Below are 16,169 nucleotides of genomic sequence, written 5' to 3'. Positions count from 1 at the left end.
CATTTTTGCACCACGAATGTAGGCAATATTTCCAGGGACCGGCTCTTCATTCTTGTCAGATAAATACAGCAAGAATAAGTGCGTGACAAATACAACTCACTATAACGCTGAATTAGTGGGAGCCCAGGGAGTATTTCTTTGCAATGAGATGCAGATGGAAATCAGCCTTGGACTACAATCCGTCACTTTTCAGTCTGATATGTTCATTCATCAACTCACAAAGTTACAACAAATATAACAAAGGGCAACTTCCTATGAGGAGTTGTATTGTACATCTATAAACAAGCTCATTGCTGTGTCTCGTGCACAGATGCCAAACTCAGGGCCCTCCACCTCATTTTATATAGCCGGCAAAAGCCTTAGAAGTAATACTTTATTTTCTTACTAAAGGTATTAGAGGTTTTTTTGTGGTTTGACAGGGAAAAAACTAGTGTCCAATATTGCAACAAATATTATATCATAGGGCTGGGCGATATGGCCTTTTTTTAATATCTCGATATTTTTAGGCCGATCTCAGCTACAATCGGGCGGAAGGCAGGATACAGTCTGGACAAGTCGCCTACTCATCGCAGAAAAGTGTATTTATGAAACAGTTATTAAGCAGTGGCACAAACATTCATGTCATTTCCAAAACAGAAAGTGCAAGATTGTCAGAGATATTTTAAAACAAGCTAAGAGTGCACTTTTGTGCATGATGTCACTAAGATGACATATCAAAACAACACTAAATTAAAGTGCACTTTTTGTACAGAACGCCACTACAATAGTTTAAAACAAATAAAGTGCACTTTTGTGCATGATGTCACTAAGATGACATATCAAAACAACACTAAATTAAAGTGCACTTTTTGTACAGAACGCCACTACAATAGTTTAAAACAAATAAAGTGCACTTTTGTGCATGATGTCACGAAGATGACATATCAAAACAACACTAAATTAAAGTGCACTTTTTGTACAGAACGTCACAACAATAGTTTAAAACAAATAAAGTGCACTTTTGTGCATGATGTCACTAAGATGACATATCAAAACAACACTAAATTAAAGTGCACTTTTTGTACAGAACGTCACAACAATAGTTTAAAACAAATAAAGTGCACTTTTGTGCATGATGTCACGAAGATGACATATCAAAACAACACTAAATTAAAGTGCACTTTTTGTACAGAACATCATTACAATAGTTTAAAACAAATAAAGTGCCCTTTTGTGCATGATGTCACTAAGATGACATATCAAAACAACACTAAACTAAAGTGCACTTTTTGTACAGAACGCCACTACAATAGTTTAAAACAAATAAAGTGCACTTTTGTGCATGATGTCACTAAGATGACATATCAAAACAACACTAAATTAAAGTGCACTTTTTGTACAGAACGCCACTACAATAGTTTAAAACAAATAAAGTGCACTTTTGTGCATGATGTCACTAAGATGACATATCAAAACAACACTAAATTAAAGTGCACTTTTTGTACAGAACGCCACTACAATAGTTTAAAACAAATAAAGTGCACTTTTGTGCATGATGTCACGAAGATGACATATCAAAACAACACTAAATCAAAGTGCACTTTTTGTACAGAACATCATTACAATAGTTTAAAACAAATAAAGTGCCCTTTTGTGCATGATGTCACTAAGATGACATATCAAAACAACACTAAATTAAAGTGCACTTTTTGTACAGAACATCATTACAATAGTTTAAAACAAATAAAGTGCACTTTTGTGCATGATGTCACTAAGATGACATATCAAAACAACACTAAATTAAAGTGCACTTTTTGTACAGAACGTCACAACAATAGTTTAAAACAAATAAAGTGCACTTTTGTGCATGATGTCACACAAGATATTTCAGTAAGTGTCAAATAAAACTGAGCTGCATAATTGGAAAACAAATAGTGTATGTCCTTCACTATGTGGTAGGTTCCTGTGGACGTTATCTCCTTCTGTTGTCGACTATTTGTGTCATATGGTGTTGATGTGGAAATGGTTGCTTGGGCTTTTTGTTGGTGTGGCACCGGCTGGAGATGTTGAGATGCAGAGTTTCAAGCACTCTTCATTCATTACATTTTAAAACAAGCTATTAGTGCACTTTTGTGCATGATGTCACTAAGATGACATATCAAAACAACACTAAATTAAAGTGCACTTTTTGTACAGAACGCCACTACAATAGTTTAAAACAAATAAAGTGCACTTTTGTGCATGATGTCACTAAGATGACATATCAAAAAAACACTAAATTAAAGTGCACTTTTTGTACAGAACGCCACTACAATAGTTTAAAACAAATAAAGTGCACTTTTGTGCATGATTTTGTGGGCGTGTGGCACCGAATGGAGATGTTGACATGCGGAATAATCACTCTTCATTCTCTAGCAGGTGACTTTTCAAATGATGCTACATATTAGCAGTGGTGCTACTTTTTGTAGCAACACTTTTGCCCCACACTTGACAAATTACGTTCGTCTGTTCAACATCTTCCCGCTTGAAGCCAAACCCACCGCCAGACGATGGACCCCCTGCTGTTTTTCTTGGGAATTAATCATTCCTTCATTTGTTACCAGATTCGCACCTTCTTTCTCTCGTATTACCACTCGCACCACAGCTAACGTTATCCATGCTGCTACCTCTCTGCTCCACGAGGGCGTATACGTATGTGACGTATGTAAGAAGGTGCGCTTGTTTTATGTCTCTGTGAGAAGGAGAGACAAGAAAGAGTGAGAAGAGCCTGTAGTGTAATGCCCGCAGCTAAAAGCAACTGCGTGAGAAGGTATACTCCAATATCACCATATAGTCATTTTCTACTCGCCATGTATCGAGTATATCGATGTATCGCCCATCCCTACTATATTACCTAGCTTTGTTGGCCAAAATCCAAATAAATACTTAAAGATCTACTTAACTTATGATTTTAGTTATCCGTCGATTGTTCACTATAAAAATGACCAATAGATTTGACTGTAAAATTTAGGGAGTTTTTTATTTCATTTTATTTTTTTTTACACCATATTGCTGTAATTTGAAACCAAATGACCAATTTTTGTTTTCTTACAGTAAAATTATGTCGACTGAGCTGTCAGTTTTTTGTGAGGGGGGTTGGGGGTGTATATTGTAGCGTCCCGGAAGAGTTAGTGCTGCAAGAGGTTCTGGATATTTGTTTTGTTGTGTTACGGCATGGATGTTCTCCAGAAATGTGTTTGTCATTCTTGTTTGGTGCGGGTTCACAGTGTGACGCATATTTGTAACAGTGTTAAAGTTGTTTATACGGCCACCCTCAGTGTGACCTGTATGGCTGTTGATTAAGTATGCGTTGCATTCACTTGTGTGTGTACATTTAAGCCGCATATACTATGACTATACTACATATACACACACAAGTGAGTATATGCTGCTTACATATACTCACTTGTGTGTGTATATGTAAGCGGCACACTGTTTGTATGGAGGAAAAGTGGACGTGACGACATGTTATAGAGGACGCTAAAGGAAGTGCCTTTAAGGCACGCCCCCAATATTGTTGTCCGGGTGGAGAATGGTTGCCCCAGGAGATTTTCGGGTGGGGCGCTGAAATTTCGGGAGTCTCCCGGGAAAATCGGGAGGTTGAAACCGATACTGATAATTACTGTAGTATTTTATTTATATTGTTAACAACTCAATCTCTGCATACATGTACAATATTCAAGTGCAACTTTGTTTGTCAAAGTTAAAGTACCAATGATTGTCACACACACACACACACACACACATTAAGTGTGGTGAAATGTGTCCTCTGCATTTGACCCATCCCCTTGATCACCCCCTGGGAGGTGAGGGGAGCAGCGAGCGACAGCGGTGGCCGCGCCCGGGAATCATTTATGGTGATTTAACCCCCAATTCCAACCCTTAATGCTGAGTGCCAAGCAGGGAGGTAATATATATAATAGAGGTAATATATATACATATATATATATATATATATATGTGTATATATACATATATATATATTTTATATATATATTTATATATATATATATATATTATACATTTCTGCGCTGCTGATCCGCCTCCGCTTGGGATGGTTTCCTGCTGGCTCCGCTGTGAACGGGACTCTCGCTGCTGTGTTGGATCCGCTTTGGACTGGACTCTCGCGACTCTGTTGGAGCCATTGTGGATTGATCTTTCACAGTATCATGTTAGACCCGCTCGACATCCATTGCTTTCCTCCTCTCCAAGGTTCTCATAGTCATCATTGTCACCGACGTCCCACTGGGTGTGAGTTTTCCTTGCCCTTATGTGGGCCTACCGAGGATGTCGTAGTGGTTTGTGCAGCCCTTTGAGACACTAGTGATTTAGGGCTATATAAGTAAACATTGATTGATTGATTGATATATATGTATATAGATACGTATATAAACAAATGTTGAATAAATAATGTATTCTTAAATAACATTTGTTCTGTTAGTGTATTCTTACATTAAAGAAAAAAATGTTGACTAAATAGTTATTTAATTTTGAAATAACATGTGTTCTATGACATTGTCCTTGAAAAAAGATGACAAAAAGGGAAAACCATGGCAACAGTGACGGCGTGCACGGACATACTGTAACTAAACAAGTTGACAGGAAGTGAGGTGGTCTTGGTGCCTGCGTGCACCAGTGTAAACAGGATGTACTGTGCTGCCCAGGAAGTGATGTCATCAAAATGGCCGCAATGAATGACACATTTGGTGCCATCTAGAAGGTTTGTAAACGGAAATGTTTGCTAATAGAGGAGTTTGGAAGTGGAGGTGTCATTGTACTCCTTTTTAGTAGATGTACACTGACTACTCTAAGGTGCATATTACTGTATAATAAAATGCTGGCTGAGGGGGTGTACATTTTACAGAACAGTGGGACACCACTCAATACTTTTTGTAGATGAAAGCTGCTCATGTGGACCTCCCTCCATCCATCTCAACATCCTTTTTTTGCTCAAACGCACTGTTGTCCACTTTATAGTGTGTGTGTGTGTGTGCGTGTGTGTGTGTGTGTGCGTGTGTGTGTGTGTGTGTGTGTGTGTGCGTGTGCGTGTGTGCGTGTCCAGACATCATGAGGGGGTCTCCCAGAGGCCATAGTGGCCTTGTTTATGTGGGAAGGTTGGCCCTCGTCACTTCAGGATCAATAAGTCTTAGGAGAGCAGCTGCACTGCAAAAAGTCAGTGTTCGAAAACAAGAAGAAAAAAAAACACAAAAATGGTAGGTATTTTATTTGAACTAAGCAACATTATCTGCCAATAGAACCCAAAAAAAAAATTGGCTCGTCAAGACTTTCCAAAACAAGTAAAACGAGCTAACCTCAATGTACCCAAAAAATACCCTAAAATAAGTATATTCTCACTAATAACAAGTGCACTTTTTTTGGTAGGAAACAAAAATAGAGACCTTTTTTCTCAATCCATCCATCCATTTTCTACCGCTTATTCCTTTTTTGGGGGAGTTGCGGGGGGCGCTGGCGCCTATCTCAGCTACAATTGGGCGGAATATGTTGAAAAATATTCTTAAATGAAGTAAATGCTAGTGCCAGTATCTTCACATAATGATATGCACTCGGCATCATGAATGTTTTTTTTTCATGCTTGATATAAGAATTGATTATTTTAAAAAAGTAGTTGTGTACTTGTGAGTGTTGATGACACAACTTTGCGACACGTGATATTCTACTTTCAAGCATGTTTTACTCAACATAGTTCATCAAATCTCAGCAACAAGCTGTAATATCTTACTGACATCATTTAGGACCAAAATCCTTAAAACGAGTAAAACACTCACGTAAAATCTGCTTAGTGAGAAGAATGATCTTATCAGACAGAAAATAAGCAACTATCACCCTTATTTGAGATACCGTATTTTTCGGACTATAAGTCGCAGTTTTTTTTTCATAGTTTGGCCGGGGGTGCGACTTATACTCAGGATCGACTTGTGTGTGAAATTATTAACACATTACCATAAAATATCATCCATCCATCCATGCATCATCTTCCGCTTATCCGAGGTTGGGTCGCGGGGGCAGCAGCCTAAGCAGGGAAGCCCAGACTTCCCTTTCTCCAGCCACTTCGTCTAGCTCTTCCCGGGGGATCCCGAGGCGTTCCCAGGCCAGCCGGGAGACATAGTCTTCCCAACGTGTCCTGGGTCTTCCCCGTGGCCTCCTACCGGCTGGACGTGCCCTAAACACATCCCTAGGGAGGCGTTCGGGTGGCATCCTGACCAGATGCCCGAACCACATCATCTGGCTCCTCTCCATGTGGAGGAGCAGCGGATTTACTTTGAGTTCCTCCCGGATGGCAGAGCTTCTCACCCTATCTCTAAGGGAGAGACCCACCACCCGGCGGAGGAAACTCATTTGGGCCGCTTGTACCCGTGATCTTATCCTTTCGGTCATGACCCAAAGCTCATGACCATAGGTGAGGATGGGAACGTAGATCGACCGGTAAATTGAGAGCTTTGCCTTCCGGCTCAGCTCCTTCTTCACCACAACGGATCGATACAACGTCCGCATTACTGAAGACGCCGCACCGATCCGCCTTGGGGCAGGGTCTCCTCCCCAACCCGGAGATGGCACTCCACCCTTTTCCGGGCGAGAACCATGGACTCGGACTTGGAGGTGCTGATTCTCATTCCAGTCGCTTCACACTCTGCTGCGAACCGATCCAGCGAGAGCTGAAGATCCCGGCCAGATGAAGCCATCAGGACCACATCGTCTGCAAAAAGCAGAGACCTAATCCCGTGGCCACCAAACCGGAACCCCTCAACGCCTTGGCTGCGCCTAGAAATTTTGTCATAAAATATCAAATTATATTATTTATCTCATTCACGTAAGAGACTAGATGAATAAGATTTCATGGGATTTCACAATTAGGAGTGACAGATTGTTTAGCATACTTGCCAAACTTGAGACCTCTGATTTCGGGAGGTGGGGGGCGTGGTTGAACACATCTATATATATATAAGTAATACATGAATTTCAGTGTTCATTTATTTACACACTCATCTACTTATTGTTAAGTTAAGGGTTGAATTGTCCATCTTCTATCCTCTGTCACTTTTTTTCTAACCATATGCATGTACAGTAGATGGCAGTATTGTCCTGTTTAAGAGTGTCACAACATTGCTGTCTACGGTAGACAAACTGCTTTACGGTAGACAAAAACGTGACTGCTGTTGTTGTGTGTTGTTACTGCGCTGGGAGGACGTTCATGAAACTGCCCAACAATCAACCCACATAAGAAACCCTCGATCATTCTACAGTTATAACGTCATTGGGCAGACACGCTGTTTTTATTGTGGGAAAGCGGACGTGAAAACAGGCTGTTGACACGTTCAGGCCCCCTCCAGCTCCGCCTGAATTTCGGGAGATTTTCGGGGGAAAATTTGTCCCGGGAGGTTTTCGGGAGAGGCGCTGAATTTCGGGAGTCTCCCGTAAAATCCGGGAGGGTTGGCAAGTGTAATGTATAGCATGTTCTATATGTTATAGTTATTTGAATGACTCTTACCATAATATGTTAGGTTAACATAGCAGTTGCTTATTTATGCCTCATATAACCTACACTTATTCAGCCTGTTGTTCACTATTCTTTATTTATTTTAAATTGCCTTTCAAATGTCTATTCTTGGTGTTGGATTTTATCAAATAAATTTCCCCCAAAAATGCGACTTATACTCCAGTGCGACTTATATATGTTTTTTTTTCTTCTTTATTATGCATTTTCGGCAGGTGCGACTTATGCTCCGGTGCGACTTATACTCCGAAAAATACGGTATTTTATCTTACTTTGATTTCAGTTTTTGCAGTGTGCAAACCCAACCTGACGTTAAACATCATGTATTCCCTTTGTTGTCTGACCAAACTTTGTCAAACTGCAAGAGCGCCTGCTCGCGTACAAGTGTAGCAGCGCCGCCATGACAACCAGGTAGGCGCGCCCGGAATAGCCGACTGAGCTCAGCGGGCGGCGGCAGTTGAAGAAGCTTGACCCCCTCCTGTGGAGTCACAACTCTGTGGGGGACTTTGCTTTTTGGCCCTGGAGACTTTGGACTTGATTTTTTATTTAATTTTTTTGTACTTCTGCTATCCCAGAAGTCGGACTTGACCACAAGAAAAGTGTAAAGTGACTTTTGTCTTTTGAGGTCATCCTGCCATGAAGTGAGTGTGCTGGAGTCCAGCAGCTTCAAGCCTGCAAATCAGATTTTGTTGTCAAAGTCCATCTTTTTAGTGGACGTTCTCAAGTTCCAAAAACAAAGTGATTTGTCATGTGAATGCAAGCTGACCTGTGTTCAAACATGGCTTCCACTCTGCTGGTCTCACATTGGTGGCCACTTCAAGGTTTTTGTGCAATCAAAGTCCAGATTTTCTGGACTGAATTATTGGGCGTGGAAGTTTAAGGAGGAGGGAGGACACCTATTTTGTCTCTGGCAGTTTTACGAGATGTTTTTCAAGTCTGTGGGCGAGCCAGGAGCAGTGGAACTGTTAAGTGAGTTCCTAAAACATTTCATGTTTACCTGCTTTCTGCTCCATTGTCAACCATCTATGGTGGAACTGCCCGTTTTTGGGAAAAAATTATGACGCTTCTCCAGGACAACGTCCCAGCAACCTGAGGGTTCCTGGTTTGATGCCCACCTTCTACCAACCTCGTCACGTCTGTTGTGTCTTTGAGCAAGACATTTCACCCTTGCTCCTGATGGGTGGTGCTTAGGGCCTTGCATGGCAGCTCCCTCCATGTGGAAGTAGTGTCAAAGCGCTTTGAGTACCTTGAAGAGAGAAAATCACTATACAAGTATAACCCATTTACCATAACTATACATCCATTTTTTACCGCTTATTCCCTTTGGGGTCGCGGGGGGCGCTGGTGCCTATCTCAGCTCCAATCGGGCGGTAGGCGGTGTACACCCTGGACAAGTCACCACCTCATCGTATATATAGATATATATATATATATATATATATATGTCTTGATTGGATTATCCAGAGAATAGTGCTCGATACCGTGGTAAAGCGCAATATGTAGGTGTGGGAAAAATCACAAGACTACTTCATCTCTACAGAACTGTTTCATGAGGGGTTCCCTCAATCATCAGGAGATTTTAATGGAAGCATTCACATACAATGGTTTATATAGGGCACAGAGTGGGTGGGTACAGGCGGGCGTAGGGCGTGGTGATTGGCTCATGTGTTACCTAGGAGGTGTTTCCGTCTGTGGCGGCATGTTGAAATGATTTCACTGCGCTTGTTGAGGGATGATAGATCTGGATGATATATAATAAACACACATTAACACATCCGACACGTACGTAGGATTAACCGAAGGAGCGTTCAAAACAAGATGGAATAATCACAACGCCTCCTTTAGAAACCAGACTTTGCGGAATTCTACAGAACTCAGCAAACACATTTGGAACCTCAAAGACAATAATGTTGAATATTCAATAACATGGCCAATTCTTGCATCCAGCACACCTTACAACAGTGGTAATAAAAGATGCAACCTATGCTTAAAAGAGAAACTGTTTATTATATATCATCCAGATCTATCATCCCTCAACAAGCGCAGTGAAATCATTTCAACATGCCGCCACAGACGGAAACACCTCCTAGGTAACACATGAGCCAATCACCACACCCTACGCCCGCCTGTACCCACCCACTCTGTGCCCTATATAAACCATTGTATGTGAATGCTTCCATTAAAATCTCCTGATGATTGAGGGAACCCCTCATGAAACAGTTCTGTAGAGATGAAGTAGTCTTGTGATTTTTCCCACACCTACATATATGTATATATATATGTATATTTTTCATCAACATGTGGCCCCTTGGACAATTTTTTTAGCCTAACGGGGCCCCCTTTTATAGAATGGAAGCTGACACGTTCAATGATGTTGTTGTCAATTGTCTACTAAAAAATGAAAAATGTCTGTGAACATATAAATGTGAAGAAGAGGTTAGTGGTGTGGCTCAGTTGTGCCAGCAACTTAAGGGTTCCAGGTCGGATCCCCGCTTCCACCATCATAGTAGTCACTTTCCACTTAAGGCACTCACGCTGCTTTAAAAGTGGCCTAAAGATGGACTTGCTGACTTTCACTATGTGGAGCGCTGTGAGTCTCCAGACAGAAAGCGCTATATAAATATACTTCACAATAAATTTATAGTCTAGAAATGCTGATAGAAATGTTTCTGTCATGCTCACATTCCTGAAAGTACTGTATGTATTAACAAGAGGAGGGACAGACACAATGTGTGCAAGTAACATTTCTTGCTGTGTTGTGTTGGAAGCAATTGTTGCAGTCTGACAGCTTCTGTCTTCCAAGTCTGCCTACTATCACTTCTTGTCAATGTTGCCACTTGTGTGTCACAGGCACCTTCCAAAATGTGGCTAAATAGTCCCACGTCTTCTTAACTGTGGCAATATGCCTGCCTTATGGCTTCTGTATGGAAGTCACATCTACCTTTCTGTGTGAAAGGAGCTTTGGAATTCCTGACATTGTTGCTCCACCACCATTTCATTTCCCTCCAACTAGCAAACCTCCTTTGTTGAGCTGTGCATTGACATCCTGCCGCCATCTTAGCTGAAATCACATGACCCCCCCACCCCACACACACACACACGCACACGCACACACACACACACACACACACACACACACACACACGTTCCCATTCCTTCACTTTTGTAATTCTCTTTGCTTCCCTGTGAATGGCAGTCTTGGATCAATAAAAGCACATTGCTTCTTGATTGGCTCTGCTGATGTGTGTGTGTGTGTGTGTGTGTGTGTGTGTAGTGAATTATATTTATATAGCGCTTTTCTCTAGTGACTCAAAGCGCTTTACATAGTGAAAGCCAATATCTAAGTTACATTTAAAGCAGTGTGGGTGGCACTGGGAGCAGGTGGGTAAAGTGTCTTGCCCAAGGACACAACGGCAGTGACTAGGATGGCGGGAGCGGGAATCAAACCTGCAACCCTCAGGTTGCTGGCACGGCCGCTCTACCAACCGAGCTATGCCGTGTGTGTGTGTGCGCACGCACGTTTTTGTGAAGTGAAGTGAAGTGAATTATATTTATATAGCGCTTTTCTCTAGTGACTCAAAGCGCTTTACATAGTGAAACCCAATATCTAAGTTACATTTAAACCAGTGTGGGTGGCACTGGGAGCAGGTGGGTAAAGTGTCTTGCCCAAGGACACAACGGCAGTGACTTGGATGGCGGAAGTGGGAATCGAACCTGCAACCCCCAAGTTGCTGGCACGGCCACTCTACCAACCGAGCTATACCGCCCCATGGGTTGTGCATGGGTTTCAGTGCGTGCGTTTTTTTATCTGCATTTTTGTGCGTGTGTGTTTTTGTGCATGCTTGCGCGCTTTTTTGTGTGAACGTGCGTGCGTTCCTTTTTGTGTGAACGTGCATGCGTTTTTGTGTGTGGGTGCGTGCGTTTTTGTGTGTTTTGTGAATGTGTGCGTGCGTTTTTGTGTGAACATGCGCCCGTTTTTGTGCGTGCATGCGTTTTTGAGTGCGCGTGTGTTTTTGTGCGTTTTTGTGTGAGTGTGCGTTTTTTGCGTGCGTCTTTGTGCGTGCGTTTTTCTGCAAACGTGCGTTTTTGAGTGTGCGTGTTTTTGTGCGAATGTGCGTTTTTGTGTGTGCTTGCATGTGTTTTTGTGCAAGGGTGCGTTTTTGTGCGTGTGCGTCTTTTTGCGTACGTGCGTTTTTGAGTGTGCGTGTGTTTTTGTGCGAACGTGCGTTTTCATGCGTACGTGCGTTTTTGAGTGTGCGTGTGTTTTTGTGCGATTGTGCGTTTTTGTGTGTGCTTGCATGTGTTTTTGTGTGAGTGTGCGTTTTTTGCGTGCGTCTTTGTGCGTGCGTTTTTCTGCAAACGTGCGTTTTTGAGTGTGCGTGTTTTTGTGCGAATGTGCGTTTTTGTGTGTGCTTGCATGTGTTTTTGTGCAAGGGTGCGTTTTTGTGCGTGTGCGTCTTTTCGCGTACCTGCGTTTTTGAGTGTGCGTGTGTTTTTGTGTGAACGTGCGTTTTCATGCGTACGTGCGTTTTTGAGTGTGTGTGTGTTTTTGTGCGTATGTGCGTTTTTGTGTGTGCTTGCATGTGTTTTCGTGCAAGGGTGCGTTTTTGTGCGTCTGTGCGTTTTTGAGTGTGCGTGTGTTTTTGTGCGAATGTGCGTTTTTGTGTGTGCCTGCATGTGTTTTCGTGCAAGGGTGCGTTTTTGTGCGTCTGTGCGTTTTTGAGTGTGCGTGTGTTTTTGTGCGTGCGTGTCCTGACTTCCTTTCCCGGTGTGCTTCAAGCATCTCCTGACTTCCTGTCCCCGGTCCAGGCCTGAACTCGAGGAGTCCTCTGAGCGAGACCAAGAGCACGTCGTCATCTCTCTCGGCTCTCAGCGACTCGCTCAACAGCTCAGAAGGCGGCGACCTGGCGGCGCACGGCGGCGAGGAGCTGAAGAGCCTGCTGGCCCCGCCCTCCTCGGCCGGCAGCCAGTCCAGCACCGGGAGCCACTCGGGGACGGAGGACAAGTCGGAGAAAGGTAGAAAAGGATTTGAATGTCGGGAGGAGAGAAAAGGCCGACTGCTGTGTTCCCCGCCTCCAGGGTTCGAGTGCGTGTTCTGCACCTTCGTGTGCAAGACGCGCAGCATGTACGAGCGCCACCTGCAGATCCACCTCATCACGCGCATGTTCGAGTGCGACGTGTGCCACAAGTTCCTCAAGACGCCCGAGCAGCTGCTGGAGCACAAGAAGTGTCACCAAGTCCCCTCCGGAGGGCTCAAGTAAGGAAAGCAAGTACAGTCACATGTTCCTAAGCTCCGCCCCTCCCCACCCATCACACCACATGAAGTCACATGACCTCGCAGACCTCAACTTTCATTGGCCACTTAGCAGCTTCTGGCACATTCTACTCCATCTTTTCCTACTTCAGACATTTGCTGCAGTCAGGAGGACTTTGTCTTGAACTAGAAATAGTACAACCTAGACCAGTGCCCGCGGGCACCAGGTCGCCCGTAAGGACCAGATGAGTCGCCCGCTGGCCTGTTCTAAAAATAGCTCAAATAGCAGCACTTACCAGTGAGCTGCCTCTATTTTTTAAATTGTATTTATTTACTAGCAAGCTGGTCTCGCTTTGCTGGACATTTTTAATTCTAAGAGAGACAAAACTCAAATAGAATTTGAAAATCCAAGGAAATATTTTAAAGACTTGGTCTTCACTTGTTCAAATAAATTCTTTTTTTTTTTTACATTGCTTCTTATAACTTTCAGAAATACAATTTTAGAGGAAAAAATACAACCTTAAAAATGATTTTAGGATTTTTAAACACATACCTTTTTACCTTTTAAATTCCTTCCTCTTTCCTGACAATTTAAATCAATGTTCAAGTATTTTTTTTTTTGTAAAGAACAATAAATAAATTTTAATTTAATTCTTCATTTTAGCTTCTGTTTTTTCAACAAAGAATATTTGTGAAATGTTTCTTCAAACTTATTATGATTAAAATTCAAAAAAACTGGCAAATCTAGAAAATCTTTAGAATCAAATTTAAATCTTATTTCAAAGTCTTATAAATTTATTTTAACATTTTTGTTCTGGAAAATCTAGAAGAAATAATGATTTGTCTTTGTTAGAAATATAGCTTGGTCCAATTTGTTATATATTCTAACAAAGTGCAGATTGGATTTTAACCTATTTAAAACATGTCATCAAAATTCTAAAATTAATCTTAATCAGGAAAAATGACCAATGATGCTCCATAAATTATTTTTTTAATTTTTTAAAAAAATATTCAAATTAGCTAGTTTTTCTCTTCATTTTTTTCAGTTGAATATTGAATTTTAAGGAGTCAAAATTGAAGATAAACTGTTTCAAAATGTAATTTTCATTTTTTTCGTGTTTTCTCCTATTTTAAATCGTTCAATTAAGTGTGTTTTTCATTATTTATTCTCTACAAAAAACCTTCCGTAAAAGGAAAAAAATTTACAACGGAATGACAGACAGAAATACCAATTTTTTTAATATATATATATTTATTTATTGAAGGTAAATTGAGCAAATTGGCTATTTCTGGCAATTTATTTAAGTGTGTATCAAACTGGTAGCCCTTGGCATTAATCAGTACCCAAAAAGTAGCTCTTGCTTTCAAAAAGGTTGCTGACCCCTGACCTAGACTATATCCAAGATTGTGTGCGTTTTTTGTTTTTTTTTAACCCCACAAGATTTTATTAAATTATTGTAAACGAGCATTGGAATGTGTGTTAGCAAAGTAGCAGGTCAATGCAGGCGGTCCAAAGCTAATATTTAACTGCCACAACCATTAGCATGCTAACTTTTTTGCTGATTTAGCAAGTATCCACCTCAGTGTCAAATATTTAATTACTTGACAAATGACAACATGCAAACTTTTTAGCAGGTATACATACCTTAGCATCAAATATTTTACCTGATGAATGATACCTGTTAGCATGCTAACTTTTTTTTAGCTAATTTTGCAGATATCCACCTCAGCATCAATATTTTGTTACTTGACGAATGATACATGTTAGCATGCTAAATTTTTTGCAGATATCCACCTCCGCATCAAATATTTTACTTGACGAATGATACCCACTAGTATGCTAACTTTTTTAGCACATTTTCCAGGTACCCACCTCAGCGTTAAATATTTTACTTGACGAATAATACCTGTAGCATGTTAACCTTTTTAACTAATTTTGAAGGTATCCACCTCGGCATCAAATATTTTTTTACTTGACGAATAATACCTGTTAGCATGCTAACTTTTTTAGCAAATTTTGCAGATATCCACCACAGCATTAAATATTTTACTTGACGAATAATAACCATTAGCCTGCTAACTTTTTTAGCTAATTTTGCAGATATCCTCCTCCGCATCAAATATTTTACTTGACGAATGATACCCACTAGTATGCTAACTTTTTCAGCAAATTTTGCAGGTACCTACCTCAGCGTTAAATATTTTACTTGACGAATAATACCCGTTAGCATGCTAACCTTTTTAGGCAAAGGTGACTATCATCTAGGAGGTAAAAGGCAAAGGTGACTATCATCTAGGAGGTAAAAGGCAAAGGTGACTATCATCTAGGAGGTAAAAGGCAAAGGTGACTATCATCTAGGAGGTAAAAGGCAAAGCTGACTAGGAGGTAAAAGGCAAAGGTGACTATCATCTAGGAGGTAAAAGGCAAAGGTGACTATCATCTAGGAGGTAAAAGGCAAAGGTGACTATCATCTAGGAGGTAAAAGGCAAAGGTGACTATCATCTAGGAGGTAAAAGGCAAAGCTGACTAGGAGGTAAAAGGCAAAGGTGACTATCATCTAGGAGGTAAAAGGCAAAGGTGACTATCATCTAGGAGGTAAAAGGCAAAGGTGACTATCATCTAGGAGGTAAAAGGCAAAGGTGACTATCATCTAGGAGGTAAAAGGCAAAGGTGACTATCATCTAGGAGGTAAAAGGCAAAGCTGACTATCATCTAGGAGGTAAAAGGCAAAGCTGACTATCATCTAGGAGGTAAAAGGCAAAGCTGACTATCATCTAGGAGGTAAAAGGCGAAGGTGACTATCATCTAGGAGGTAAAAGGCAAAGCTGACTATCATCTAGGAGGTAAAAGGCAAAGGTGACTATCATCTAGGAGGTAAAAGGCAAAGCTGACTATCATCTAGGAGGTAAAAGGCAAAGGTGACTATCAACTAGGAGGTAAAAGGCAAAGGTGACTATCATCTAGGAGGTAAAAGGCAAAGGTGACTATCATCTAGGAGGTAAAAGGCGAAGCTGACTATCATCTAGGAGGTAAAAGGCAAAGGTGCCTATCATCTAGGAGGTAAAAGGCAAAGGTGACTATCATCTAGGAGGTAAAAGGCAAAGGTGACTATCATCTAGGAGGTAAAAGGCAAATGTGACTATCATCTAGGAGGTAAAAGGCAAAGGTGACTATCATCTAGGAGGTAAAAGGCAAAGCTGACTATCATCTAGGAGGTAAAAGGCAAAGCTGACTATCATCTCGGAGGTAAAAGGCAAAGCTGACTATCATCTAGGAGGTAAAAGGCAAAGGTGACTATCATCTAGGAGGTAAAAGGCAAAGGTGACTATCATCTCGGAGGTAAAAGGCAAAGGTGACTATCATCTAGGAGGTAAAAGGCGAAG

At 41.3% G+C, this 16,169-nt stretch overlaps 1 protein-coding gene and 1 long non-coding RNA gene across 3 annotated transcripts in view; both read left to right on the top strand.

Annotated features, from left to right (window-relative positions):
* The window catches only part of LOC133539116 (uncharacterized), a 1,110,877-nt gene that overhangs the window by 452,922 nt on the left and 641,786 nt on the right, over positions 1 to 16,169 (top strand). The window lies entirely within an intron of this gene.
* LOC133539112 (zinc finger protein 827-like) overlaps positions 1 to 16,169 on the top strand; it is a 64,396-nt gene that overhangs the window by 40,515 nt on the left and 7,712 nt on the right. For both annotated transcript variants that reach the window (XR_009803187.1, XM_061881200.1), the window contains exons 7-8: positions 12,341 to 12,547; positions 12,611 to 12,788. Coding sequence is in view for 1 of the 2 variants with exons in the window: in XM_061881200.1 (XP_061737184.1) it covers positions 12,341 to 12,547; positions 12,611 to 12,788 (385 nt within the window). In the remaining variant the exon portion in view is untranslated. The remainder of the gene's footprint in view (positions 1 to 12,340; positions 12,548 to 12,610; positions 12,789 to 16,169) is intronic.

This window comes from Nerophis ophidion, linkage group LG20, assembly GCF_033978795.1.
Source record: "Nerophis ophidion isolate RoL-2023_Sa linkage group LG20, RoL_Noph_v1.0, whole genome shotgun sequence".
NCBI classification, from domain to species: Eukaryota; Metazoa; Chordata; class Actinopteri; order Syngnathiformes; family Syngnathidae; genus Nerophis; species Nerophis ophidion.
Note: the sequence above shows the minus strand (reverse complement) of the source record. Positions and strands in the feature narration are given on the sequence as shown.